Raw genomic sequence first — 13,596 nt, 5'->3', positions numbered from 1 at the left:
CTCTTGTTTTTCAGGCTGGACGCAAGGAAAGAAGCGATGCACTGAACTCTGCGATTGATAAAATGACCAAAAAGACCAGAGACTTGCGTAGACAGGTAATTAACGTGTGAAGTTAATACTCGTTGAAACAAACGAATGCGTTTCTGCATGTTTTCTCCCTTGGAAGTATTTCATCTGTTGATTTGTTTCCAACTGTAAAGGGCTTGCCTGCTTCTTGTGAATTAAAAAGTGAATTAAAAGCTAGAAACTTCCAGTACCTGGTTCATATGGCAGCGTGGGGTGGAGATGTAACCCTGTTAACTGTGTGATAAAGGTGTTGGATTCTTTACCATCCTCGTGGCAAAAGGGATAAAAAAATTAAAAAACAAACAACAACAACAACAACAAAAAATCATATTTTATGGCTTTTAAACATAATCAGTTACATTTTATAATTCTGATGGTCTTACCTCAGAGAGCGTATTTTCTCTGAGAACTGTAATGTAATGTCAGTTGTTTTCTCTGTTTTTTTTATAGCAGTATATTCCCTTTTTCAAGTAAATGTGAATATGGATCAAGCTTATTCAAAAATATTTTTATTCCAGTAGAAAAAAATTAAAAGCTAAATCAGCATGTTACTTAATCAGCTGAGGGAAAGTGGCAAATTTACTCAGGCAAAACCAATATGAGTTGCTAAATCAATATTTGTGGCCAAGCTGGTGACTTGCACTTGCATAACTAATCCATTTTTTTAAAGGAGATTTAATTTAAATTGAAGCAAAAAGTGTATAGACAGGACTTAGACCAGAGAAAATCTTGGTCACACAAAGGAAGAAGGATCAACACCAGAAGTACTTAAGCTTTATGTATTAATACAGTGAAAGGAAAATAGCAGTGGAACACTAGTGAAAAATTATTCATCCTTTCATTTTTATTTCAGCTTCGCAAAGCTGTTATGGACCATGTATCAGATTCTTTTCTGGAAACAAATGTTCCACTTCTAGTATTGATTGAAGCTGCCAAGAATGGGAACGAAAAAGAAGTAAAAGAATATGCCCAGGTTTTCCGTGAACATGCCAATAAATTGATTGAGGTAAGATGGTACAAATTAAAATTAAATTAGCACTCCTTAAATTAAGGCAAAACTGAGCAAACTATTATTTTCAATTCTGTTGAAACAAATAGCAAACTTTCTAATAAGTTTGCTTTCTAGTTTTATTTTCATGGATTTAAATACAATTTAATATTAAAAAAAGTAAGCTTGTTGCAGCTACTACTACATAGCCTGTGTAATTTTAGAGATTATATAATGTAAGCATGTTATGCTGTTACTTTTACTTTAAAAAGATACGGTGTAAGGGAGATGGTAGCATGGCTTTCATTTCACCTGTTGCTTGAAGCCTGGAGTTTTTTTCTTTTTTTCTGTAAAATATCAGTGCCTATGAACAGGCCTTTTAAATGAAGACTCCGTGATGAAGACCTCCTTGCATGTGTGTCAAGAGCAGACAATGGACATAAAAAAAATATTCCAACAACAAAACCAAATCCCTCCCACCTTTTCCTGATAAAAGAAACAAAGGCTGTTGAACACGTTACTGCACACATTAAAGCTAATCGGTGGGAGCATTTAACTTGCATGAGACTGAGTTTTAACTAAAATGCATTAAAGTCCATTAGTCTACCATGATGGGTAATAATTTACATCAGATAAGTGCATTTAAAAAAGAAAGCTAAGTTCATGCCTGGTATTTATAAAATTTTGGTAACCTTGTCCTCTTGCCATTTTTTTCATGACAGTTTTGTGCATGTTCATGCTAAATGCCAAGGAGCAAGCAAACATCTCTAGTTATTGCTGAAGAAACATGCCATCAGGAATAAGCTTCAAAAAATTCCTGTGCATTTCACTGCACTTGGAGGCATCTGCTTGCTCATTGTGTTTAACCCCAGCAGATACCCAGAAACTGTCAGAAAGTGCTTAGCATATTTTTGTTGTCGTAGTGTCACTGCTTCTGAACTGTAATTGAGCCCGTGCAGCTCTTAGGCTCATCGGGAGTTGCTTCATGCGACTTGACAGATGTAAATTACTCAAGAATAAGACTTACCTACTATCAGTAAGCATAGTCTCTGACTCTTGTTCGGTGTATTTTAGCTCCTTTTTGAAGCCTTAGGGGCTCTGAGCACAGTGCATGGGAACTGTCCCATAGTCTTGGGTACACGGAGCTAATCCAGCTCTTCAGGGCTGCTGGTGAAGTCAGGAAAATCTTTAATTTTTTGAAGTTATCAGTTCTTCTCGGCTGGCCTGACATGTTTCAATGTAAATGCCAACCTCACGTAGTTTCAAAGTTATTTAATCCTAAATAGTAACTCATGGTTTTTGGTTGTTTGACAGAGCAGCAGGGGGAGGGCACTGCAGCGCTGGGGCAGCGGGATGCGGCCGTCCCATGTCAGGTGGTGGGAACGCTTTGCAGGGGGCTCTGTCTAAAGCCTCCCCTCTTACGTTACAAAGCTAATTTGTGCCTCTTCTGCTGTAGTTGCACCTCTTCAAGGGACGCACAGCACCCACACAAGACATTTATCAGCAGAGGTAGAGGAACAGGTGCCCTGCTGCATCCTTCCCCTCGCTCCCTGCCCGCTCACGTTACATGTGGCTTCTGAAAAGCAATGGGTAGCTGTAGGCATTGGCGTGCAAGAACGGTTTTTACTGACCTTACCTTGTGTGCAAAATGCCAAACTGCAAATGGATTTTACAGAACCTCTATTCAGGCAAACAGCCTGCCTTTCAAGAAGGGCTGCTCCTGTGGAAATATGTGTTAAACAATATTTCTGACTGATAGCAAAAGGTTCTGCTGAAATGATGTGCTTCTGAAACAATTTTTTGAAGGCTTGCTTATTGCTTTTGCTGTCTAAAATGTAACTGTAGCTATAGAGTAGCATGACTTGGGTGACTTATGAGCCTCTTCCATGAATGTAGATGGATTAATATTGCTGCTTAGCTTAGAAGGGGAATAGTACTCCTGGCAAGCCCCTCTCTCAGGGGGATAGAGAGCGGCTGCAGAGTCATCTGTGATGTCGAATTCACTGTGAAGGAAGGCACGTTGGGGTGGGAAGGGATGCACTTGCAGCATCTCTGCATGTCTCTGCCAGAACGGAGAGGGGTGTTGGAGACTTCCCGTACCTGTCTGCTCTCGGGCAAAAAACCCAACTGCAGATATCCAGAGAAACAATAAAGATTGTGTAAGAGCAGAGCAGGAGATGGTCCACGTGGTGAGATTAGAAGTGATTGCTTCCACCTGTTTTCAGGGCAAGATAAGTGTGCTGGGGAGTTTCTCGTATACCCTCAGAAAGGCTGCTGGCTGACTCAGCGCATCAAATGTGACAAAACAGCTGCAGTGAAGCACCGAGTGGTGTTGTGTATCACGCCGCGATTGAAAGGCTCCCGTGTTTTAGACGTAGAACAGAATGTGCCCTTTCCTTTAATACTAGGAAAAGGGAGGAAATGTGCATCAGAGACCCGGGCTGTAAGAGGGAACTTGGAGGATTCCCAGCTGAATTAATAAAAAGTTTCGCAGCTCGGATGTGGTACCCAGTGCTCTGTCCTGGGACCTGGAGGAGCCAGTGCTGCGTTCCTGGTGAACCAGGCGCTAGAAGGGACTTAGTTTTATTTTATTTTTGTCACTAAACTGTTGCAGGTATTGCCTAAACAGAGCTGGCTGTGCCCTGGGTTGGCATGGGGAGCTCTTGCTCCTGCACCGTAGAGGTGTTCATGGGCCCTCCAACTAGCTACGAAGATATCCAGGCATGTGATTGGGGTATTTTTATTTTAAAAATCTTCCCGTTTTGGCAGCAAACCACTGCCTAGCTTTTGTAGTTCTTAAAGGCCAGGCAGACAAATTCAGCCAACGTAAGTAATGACCCCAGCAGTCTGATTTGCCCTCTGGGTCTGTATCTGTTAGATGAACCATGCCAAAGCCATATCCAAACGAGCTTCCATTTAATTTTTATCTTGTGGTTAAATAATAGCCCCCTTACCCTGTTTTTTGAAAACTGAGAAATGGTGAAATAGTGAGATCAGATGAATAATATATTTCAAAGATAGCTTTCAGAATTGCACCAACAGCCCATTAACTAGCTAGCACTCTTCCCGAGTCTGATTCAGGGATAGAGAAGCCGATTTAAACGTAGGAGATGAGAATAATGGAAGAGATACCACTTTGGGAACCAGTGCAAGAAAGAGAGGTAAATTTACTTGTGAACTCTGAAAGTCTTCCTAATTTACTGATTGTAAAGTATGTACTTAGTTCTGGTGGGTTTTCTGTTGGTGGGTAAAGCAGCCTTGGCTCTCAAACCCATAACTTTGCTCTTGAGGAAAGATGTGTCCTTAAATTTAATTTTTCATCCTAGAAACTAGACTGTCCTGAAACGCGGTGCTTGTTTTTCAGTGTTGTCACTTAGGACCGCGCTGACTTTTCACTCATCCCAGTCTTTGAAGTGTGCTTATGTACAAACTGCCTCCGTACCGCTTGCTGTAGCCGCTGTAATGGCACTTCTGGCTATTCTCAGAAAAGTGAGAAAGCCATAAATGTCAAAAAAGAAACATTTTGCTACACTATTGAATGCTCTAGAAAAAATAAAAATTAGATTTTGATTTGTCCCTGTAGTGTGTAATTTTAATTTAAAAGTTTTCTCAGACTTTAAGAAATTAGGTAGTGAAAGGACAGCTGAGGACAGAGTGCAGGTAAAAGCTCGCAATAGCTGTTTGCTTGCTGAAGAATATTTTGGAAAAGGAGAGTTTGTAGCTTCTTGAAAATAGAGAATAATCTTGTACAGGAATGAGTCCAGTACCCCTGTGTCAGATGTTTTTCCTGACTTGAATTTTATTCTTAAATTCCTCTTGGAGAAACTTTGATAAGAGCAGGGAGGTGAAAGCTCTCAATGACATTTCATAAGCATCATTTTTTTCCCAATTACTTTAATTTATCTGATGCCTTTTTTAATGCATTGGGTTGTATTTTGCATACAGAGAGGTGATTTTCTCATCTCCAGTGAAAACCCATGAACAGATGCAGACTGCAAATTTATTTGCTTGGAAAGAATCACATTTGGGCACTTTTAACTCCGTAAGCTATCCGTAGCCTCTCATGCTGACATTTTCCCCTTCTGTTGCCCTAACTGTCTAGCCCAGTATTCTGGAATAATTCTTCAGACCTCAGTCTAAAAATACCACGCTCCAAAAGCCCAAAGCCTTGCACACTTGCAACATTTTTTTTTTTTTTTAACAACTTACCCTGATTTGTTCATACTTCAAGCCTGTATGTTCTTCAGGGAGCCTAACAGCTGCGGGGTTGGATTTTTGTTTTTCTTTTTTTTTTTTCTTCATGTGAAAGGCTTTTAAAAAATCTGAAGTGGGTAAAGCATAGCTTGGGGTTTAAAATAACAGCTAGCTTTGGGCACCTGGAGAATGACTTGAGACACAAAGGTTTTGAAAAACTAAGGTTTGCCTATCCTGTGGTCGTGAGATGCAACTTACCTCGGTGTAGCCAGTTAACTTTCTGCTAAAGGTAGAAAGGTTAAGGTTTGTACACCGTGCACACTTATTAAAAATGAAGTACAGGACTAGCAGATCTAGACATAAATCTGGGCTCACGGGATTATAATTTGTTGTCTGTTACTTAACTGATTTCCAAAGCTATATAAACTGTATAAAACTAGCATCTTTGGAGGTGGGAGGGGACTGGCTCATTCATTTGCTCATTCTTTAAATATCCTTTCTTTGTGCTTGCTGTTAGAGGTATGTATCAATACTGAAAGACAGACACGTGTTGGGTGAAAAGTGCACAGCCCTTGACACCCAAATCAAACACTGACGTGAAATGCTCTTCTGAATTTTGGGGTATATTAGTCTCAAAACTTGGCATTTACTAGGCTAGGCTCATTATCAGTCATTACCATGGTGTCTGAGCTCCTGTTTTTCCTCTTCAGTGAGCTAATTTACAGGGGGAGAGAAAATCTGCAAACTGAAGTTTGTCATCATCTTGCTTTTATTTTGAAAATAAGTGTGTATTGCAAGAGAAATGTCCTTGTGCTATGGTCTGGAGAGGAGAGGCAGAGTTGGTTCGACTTGAGGGTAATTTCCCATTTTAAGATGCACAGCAAAATAGCTCTTCCAAAGAACAAGCACGTTTTCTCTAATTTGTCTATGGATAACCTTGGCAGCAATTTAAAACAAATGTCTTCAGTAAATGACCAGCATAACTCTAATATGCCCTCTAAAATCTGACACTCTTCAAGAACCGATGCACTTCCCTTGCAAGTTCATTAGATTAGTCAACTAATTCATAAATAAATTAAGTTTTACTCATAAAACATGCTTTCCTTATACACATTCATAATCAGTAAAGTAGAAAAGCCTCAGCAAAAAAAAAAAAGTTCATTTTCCAACAAAACTGCATGTAGAAGTTTAATCCAGCATACATAAATAAAATGAAGTGACCTTTTAATAGGGTGACTTTTGTTTTTGTAAGTTTTTTTTTTTGCAGCCAGTGTTCCATGCTACACCAAATTATGTATGATAGGGCTTGAGGAATGGTGGTGGAGATTGAAAATCCGGTAGGAAGAAGAAATCTGGAAGAAAGAATAATAAGAGACTTTAGCATAATCTTTCTATCTAGATTTCATTACAAATACACATACAAGAAGCAAAGTAATCAATCTAACAGTGAAACTAATGGAGGGGTGAAGCGATTGAAGATGAATTTAAACCCTCACGTACCTGGACAGTGACTGGGGTGTGGGGACACGTTCTTCTATTTGAAAATTACCCCGGTTAGGTACTGCTCCCTGGAGGAGAGGCATTTCTGCTGTACCTTTTCCACAGGGAGAGTTACGCTATCAGTGTGATTGCTGAGAGTGACGGGCTTGGCCCTTAACCTCTTGGGCCAAGGGTGTAGAAGTTGGAGGTGAGTGAGGTTAGGGTCTGGAACACTGTGTTAATGTCCTTTTACCCTGCTATAAGCAGCTGTGTATTTCCTCTCTTCCTTCTTCCTTTGCAAACAGCATTTGGTAGGGCAGGGGAATTCCCTAAAAGCTGTTGGGAAATGTAAGCACAACCGAGCACGGGTGCTGTTGGTGTGATGGCTTCAGAGGTAGGTAGAAAGCACTGGAGTCCTGGACTGCTTTCTTATCCAGATATTTGAGTCTTTGGATTTTGAACAGCGTTTTAAAATAGCTTTTTGGGTACAATATTTATAGATGTGGCATAAATGTTTTAATTCTTAATATATTAAAAAACCTTGATGCAATACTGGATTTTCATCATCTTACTCATTAGCAATATTGGACTATTAGTCATGTAGTGCCATCAAGGAGTTGCCTGAAGTCTGTGTAGAGCTCATTCCTCTTAGTATTTTGTCACCTTCGTCAAGAGCATAATGTATTTATAATTCCCATTAAACTTGCCACGAACAAGTTGGCTGAATCACCAAAAACTGGTTTAAACAGCTAACGATAGGTATCAAGCTGGAAACCTTTGGTAAGATGTTAACACAGCATGCTGAGCGATAAGCAAAGCGAGATAAGAAAGATCTCCAGTTTCATAAACACAGAGGCTTTTTCGGATAAAGATATTTATCCGGGTAGTGTCCAGATAGCACTATTAGAAATGGTTTGATTTTACAGAAAAACATCTGTGTTGCTAAGAGGCATCTGAGGTGAGGATGTGCTATTGCTTAAGATCAGATCCACGCTACATACCAGTGGTGTGATTTCTGTCATGGTAGCTCAGATCAGCTTGTGTAACTAATGTGTTTTGTGCTTATAACAACATTTTATCACTTTAGCTTGTTTGTTTGAGGAAGGAATAGCTCCCGTGCCAATAGTTACATCTGCTGCTCCAGCTGCAGCTCCGAGGGGCACGGTGCCCACGTCGTACACTGGTTCTCCTTTACCAGCTCTGCTCCCTAGGTCAGGTCGGTAGAAAAGATAATCTACCAGGCTGGGAATAAAGGTATTTCTGTACAGTTAGCACATTCCTACTGTGTGTTTTATGCTGTAGATACACACCTCTTTGCACACCTCTTCCACCCTCTTTGATCGCAAATGAGAATTGCAAGAGAGGGAGAAGCGCTCTCCCTTCTGTGCTTGCTGCTCAGTAAATGGAGCCCACTTCTGTCTGTCATGATGCAAAACCTCTTTTTTTTTTTTCCCCAACTACATGAAAAATTGCCTTTTTCTCTGCAGCTTTGACAACGTGCGAGATTGACTGTTGGAGAAAGATGTTTTCTTGGGGTATGGAAGGTGCTCACCAGTGTTGAACAGGGCTTTCACAGGACAGCACTGCATAGCTGGCGAGGCAGTTGTAGACAGCTCATCTGGGTTGAGAGCCAAACGTGGCGCTTTCTTCCTTAACTAGATCTTTATACACCCAGACGCAGCTTACAGTATGTAAGTTTTGAGATTTTATCTCACGAGAAAGGTTGCCATGAAAATGAAGTGGTTGCTTCAAAATTATGGGGAGCAGAAAGTTCACAACCCAACCATTTCTCATTGTTCACAACCCCCGTTTCTCATGCCTATGAACTGTTGAATGAAAAAGGAAAACGTTTTGCTTGCCAGTTTTGTTCCATCTAGGTTAAATTTCCCAACCATGTGTTTATAACAAAACTAGATATTGAAATTGCTATCGTCTTCTGCTCGAGAGTAATCATGAGTTTGCAGAGCTCTAGAAATAGCCATTATCTCAGTTTTAGTCCGTCGTTCCCCACGGTGCTTTACGTCTGGAGTTTTTCTATGCATGTGGCTTGTTTTATTTAAAGCCTTTACTATTTTAAGTTAATACACTGGGATACTGTTGCCCACAACAATCTCTTGCAAGGCACCTGCTACAGAGCCGCAGCCACTTGCAACTACTTAAGTCATATAAAATCACGGAGCACTTGACAGCATGACTCCTGGTGACTTGCTCCCAAGTCCCTGTGGACCTGGACGGACGTCCTCACTGCCATCGCTCCACGCACACCAGCAGTGGAGCTGCTCTGCCTAACTGCTAACTGGCCGTGCCTCTGCAAAACTAGGGCGTTCGTAGAGCTGTGGGCAGCGGGCAAGCTCACTCACACAGTACCTTGTAGGGCTGGACGTTAGAATGCTTGCATTTATCTTGAATCATCCTGAATATTGTGGTACATGAATGAATTAATAAATATAGGGACTTGATGAATAACAAAAGCCTTTTTTTCCAAGATAGGTGGAAATTACATAATTTACACATCTCTTCTGAAAGTACACAGTTGCCACATTTGCCAGAAAAGTTGTTTCTGCAGTTAAATGAATTTCTGGGGCTTTGACCATCCTGAAGTGAACTGCACTGTTTTCTTAACATGGGGGAGGAAAAAATTTCAGCTACAGCACATGTATTCTGTGAGAATCCGATACAATTTTCTGTAGCAGGTCCTCAAGAGGAAAGTATCTGATGGCTGCTTGTCCTTTTTTTTTAATCATTTAAAGTGGGCGATTTTAGCTTGTAAAAGTAGGAATTTGGATTCCCAGAGAAATGGGGGGGGGGGGGGGGGGGGGGGGGGCAAAAAAACCTGAAATTTTGAAGTTTAATCAGAAATTAAAATGCTAAAGGACACTTTTCAAAAGCTTTGTTTCCACATTACTGAAATTCCTGAATTACCTGTGTATAAAGGAATATGGCTTTTGTGTTATTTTTGCATGGGGTTTGTGGGCATCGCTTACGAGAGGATACTGGTTGATGTGAAATGTTAGGTTTTTCCGTAGGAAGACTCTCTGAAAACTCTGCAATGGTATTTTTTCAACTGCGGTTTCAAAGCAGGAGTAGTCAGACTCTTAAATTCAATTAGTGTCTCCTGCATAGCGATATATAATCCTTATTTATAACGGTGCCGTGTGGCAGGGGCAGGCTCTGACAATTTGAAGTAAATTATGGAACAGCAAACACTACAGAGCCTTCTGGGGGTTACGCTTGCTGGATGGTTGCATGCAGCACCACTTCAGAGCGCTTTCTGCGTTTGACTTTCTGAAGAAGTTGTGCTGAAAATACGACCTGTAAGCAAGGAGAAGCTCGGTGTTGCTGCTTTGAAGTCAGTCCACATGCACAAAGCAAAATTTTAATATAAGCTTTCAATATCAGCCTTCAAAATCCTTGGAAAAAAATAAAAAGAGTTAATGTGTTAGGTATTAAGGTACCTTATTGCTCTTGCACTTTTTGTCTTTTATTGAAAAACTATTTGTTAAGACTTTAACAAACAGTCCCATACAAAGTAACCCTCTCCCTAAGATAGGATGTCCAGTGCAGAGAGGCAGTTTTAACTGCTGCAAAGCTGTGGTTGTATTTCTTGAAAATTTTCAACAGTGTAATTGAGAAGTTTAGCGATGATCCCAAGCTCGTGGAGGTGAGGCTGCTGTAGTCTTTTTGTTGCTCGAAGACGCAGCTACACAGCTCCTTAGCTGTCATCGGAACAAACTTTAAGGTAAAAAAAAAAAAGAACTTCGGGTGAAAAAGGTGAAACCTGCCTAATGTCAGAGGAGGCAATTGTCTAGAACAGCCGGCACCACACACGTAGGCTGGCAAATTGTTACTAATGGAGGAAAAAATTGCTGTAAAAATACCAGGACTCTTCGCGATTAAAAATAGAAAATTCTGCAGAAAACTAACTAGAATTGAAGACGGGATCTCTGTGACAGACGGCATGATTTTTCTCTATTTTTTAATTTTGGAAACATATTTTGTTGGTAATTACTTCTGGCTGACCCTTTGCACGGGCCTGCTACTAGGAGGAATTGGTTGACCAGTGCCACCTCCAGAGGTGTCCCTTGTCTCGCAGTAGTCCCATGTCATCGCTAATAGCAATCACATTTGAGTTCCAAAAGCAGATCAGTTCATCCAGCCTGGGGTTTCACTCGGCACGATTCCTTAGTCTAGTTTGTAGCAAGGAGCGGTGCTGACGTGCCTGTGCCCGCGCGTGTCCTGCTGCTGCCCGGTGCCTTTGTCCTTGGGGCGGGCTGAAGCTCATCCATCCAACCTGCAGCTGTGTGGGGCCTGTCCGGCCCTTTGGGATACGTGAGGCAGTCTCTGGGAGGTGGCTGTGTACTCCGTAGACTGTTAGAGTCTTCATCCTGCATCAAAAAGAGGCTTCTAATTTGGTCTGTCCGTGCTGCAAGAGGTATCTGATCCGCCTCGCTCTCGCTTCTCCAGCCTGTCCTCATCTCCCTATGTATTTTTAACTTCTTTCAAGAAATTGGTCATTATGGCTGATTACATTATTTGCAATTTTTTTTTTGTCTCCTTTGATGCCTGTGCCAGCAGTGCTTATGTAAAGGGGCTTGATGATATTGAATGGTAAGAATGAACAAATGCAGCGGGAATTCAATTGGTATTTTGCTCTCAAGCACAAGTGTTCTTTCTAAATCAAATCTGACCACTTACTATGTCAGTCAGCTACGTTGTTGGCGAGATGGAAAAACTATTTCATTTCCATTTGATTTAAAGGGAACTTCTGTTTGCTTGAGGTGCTCTGTTTTATTTGAAAGAAATATATATGATCTCCAGGTGCTCTGCATGCTCTAAAACAAATTTAGTCACATTTGATCTTCATCTGGGCTGCAAAACTCTACGTATTATGTGCACGTGCCAGATAACTGGCTGGGAGTTCCTTATCCTCTCCTCTGACAGGGAGTTTGAAGTTGTTTGTCAAACATCACACAGGAGTTATTGATGAACTGTGCTTTCGGATACTCTTAAAATTCAATTTCTTAATCGTACAGCCACCCGCTGCAGCTGGTACGTGCCGTTTCAGGATTCATGCCATAGAGCACCTGATAGTTAACAACGATTTAAAAGACGTAATTGTAATGTCATTTGCAACTTGATTAATAAGTTGGAATAGCATTTAAGGTTTGAATTTTAAGAGGTTTGAGTTGTTTCAACAGATTGAGAGTGTCTGCCCATGGGTGCAGTAAGTGCTGCGTTGCTGTGGATGTAGGGCTCGGTGCCATTGCACTCTGAAGTCATCTCCACGTCCCTGCCTTTGGTCTGGTGTTCACCAAATGGTTTGCTGGGAAGTTTGTGTGCTAATCTGGCAGGGAAGCTAATCTGCCAGAGCGAATAGCTTTCTCTTGGACTAGCATGCTGAAATGAAGTGTTGAGATTTGGAGGCACAGAAGTAGGATGGGATGTGGCAGCGAGCAACTGGATTGTCTTAAACTGCCAAAGAAGCTCAGTCACGGAAGCACACACACTTCTTTCATGAAGGTTGGCAGTCCCAGTTGGGCAGTTTCTAAAGAAGAATTGCCATCAGTGAGGTATTCAGGAGAAAAATGACTGTACAAAAATGACTGTGCAAAAAAGCAAAATTTCATAGTACCATGGCGGGGACACTCAATTACCAACTTCTTTGCCTCTCTGTATTCAGACAGAGCAAGGATTCTCTGTGCTTGATTCATCACACTTGGCTTGAGAGAGAGCACAACATCTCCAGATAGCGGAGAGGCTGATTTTGTAGTGCCTCAATGTAGCTTTTATTCAGCCTCTGCTCAATAGGGCTTTGTGTTCTTCTCACTTCTAGAAACTGTAACTGCTGCCGGGGAGGCAGAAATGACGTGAAAATATGGACCATAAAAAGTATTGGCAAACTGGTATTTCTCCAAAATATGACCTGTGTTTAAAACAACAACAAAATCTTTATTTGACTTTTAAATCGCGGCATCTTATTGTCTTTTTATTTTTGAGCCTCTAAACAAAAGCTTAATGTACTACAGCTCGCTGTGAACTGGGGATTTAAGGTACAGCAAATCTAGAAGACAAAACCCCTCTGTTCAAAATCAAATCCCTTCCTGATGAGGCATTACCGTGTGCTGGTCGGTGGTCGTGCCCTGCGGAGGGGAGCGGGGTGTGGGGCTGCAGCAAACGTGCCAACAGAGGAGAGGCAAAAGAGCCTTTGGTGAGCTGGGCACGAGCTGCACAAACTTGCAATGAGCTCAAGACTTGCAGCAGCTTCACCTAGAGATATGGAGGTCTTTTCTCTGCAGACTGGTGGAAAAGAAAGTTGGGAAGTAAACCACTGCTATCTGAAAGCTGGCCGAGTTCTGCATGCCGCGTGTTGATGCTGCATAGTCTTTCTCTCAACTTCAGTTTGTTTTCATCCAAATATATGCCACTGCATCTGTTTACTTAGCCGTTCAGCATTGGAAACCTACCTCTCGTTTTGACAGCTGACAGTTTTACATCCTCTGTAACTTGATTTGGCTCTGGGGGGAGGAGGATGCTGCGTGCCTCACGATGGGAATTTGCCGTGGTCCCAAAATTAATAATGGAATTGATGAAACACTGTGCAGGCATGTTGGCATGTGGTTGGTGGTTGGTGGGACAGTAATGTATTCTGTGTGGGAACATCTGCTGTAAAGGGAACAACTTGGGGAGGGGGGAAAGCATACGCTGTGGCTGCCGATACTACTTCAAAGCAACTTGTATACGAATGCCCAGGATAGTTTAATTAGAGGGAGGCTGAAATTTTCCCAGGTTATAGAGAGAAGTACACGGAGAAATCTGGTTCATTGGTGCTGGCGAGCATGTGCTGGTGTACAGTGGGGCTTTTACAACAC

At 41.5% G+C, this 13,596-nt stretch overlaps 1 protein-coding gene across 2 annotated transcripts in view; it reads left to right on the top strand.

Annotated features, from left to right (window-relative positions):
- The window catches only part of CTNNA1 (catenin alpha 1), a 114,710-nt gene that overhangs the window by 66,930 nt on the left and 34,184 nt on the right, over positions 1–13,596 (top strand). For both annotated transcript variants that reach the window (XM_080555287.1, XM_080555288.1), the window contains exons 8-9: positions 15–95; positions 920–1,072. In XM_080555287.1, coding sequence (XP_080411413.1) covers positions 15–95; positions 920–1,072 — 234 coding nt within the window. The remainder of the gene's footprint in view (positions 1–14; positions 96–919; positions 1,073–13,596) is intronic.

Source organism: Anser brachyrhynchus, assembly GCF_964034855.1.
Source record: "Anser brachyrhynchus genome assembly, chromosome: 14".
Lineage (NCBI taxonomy): Eukaryota > Metazoa > Chordata > Aves > Anseriformes > Anatidae > Anser > Anser brachyrhynchus.
The sequence above is the reverse complement of the archived record's forward strand: the minus strand, read 5'-3'. Positions and strand labels throughout refer to the sequence as shown.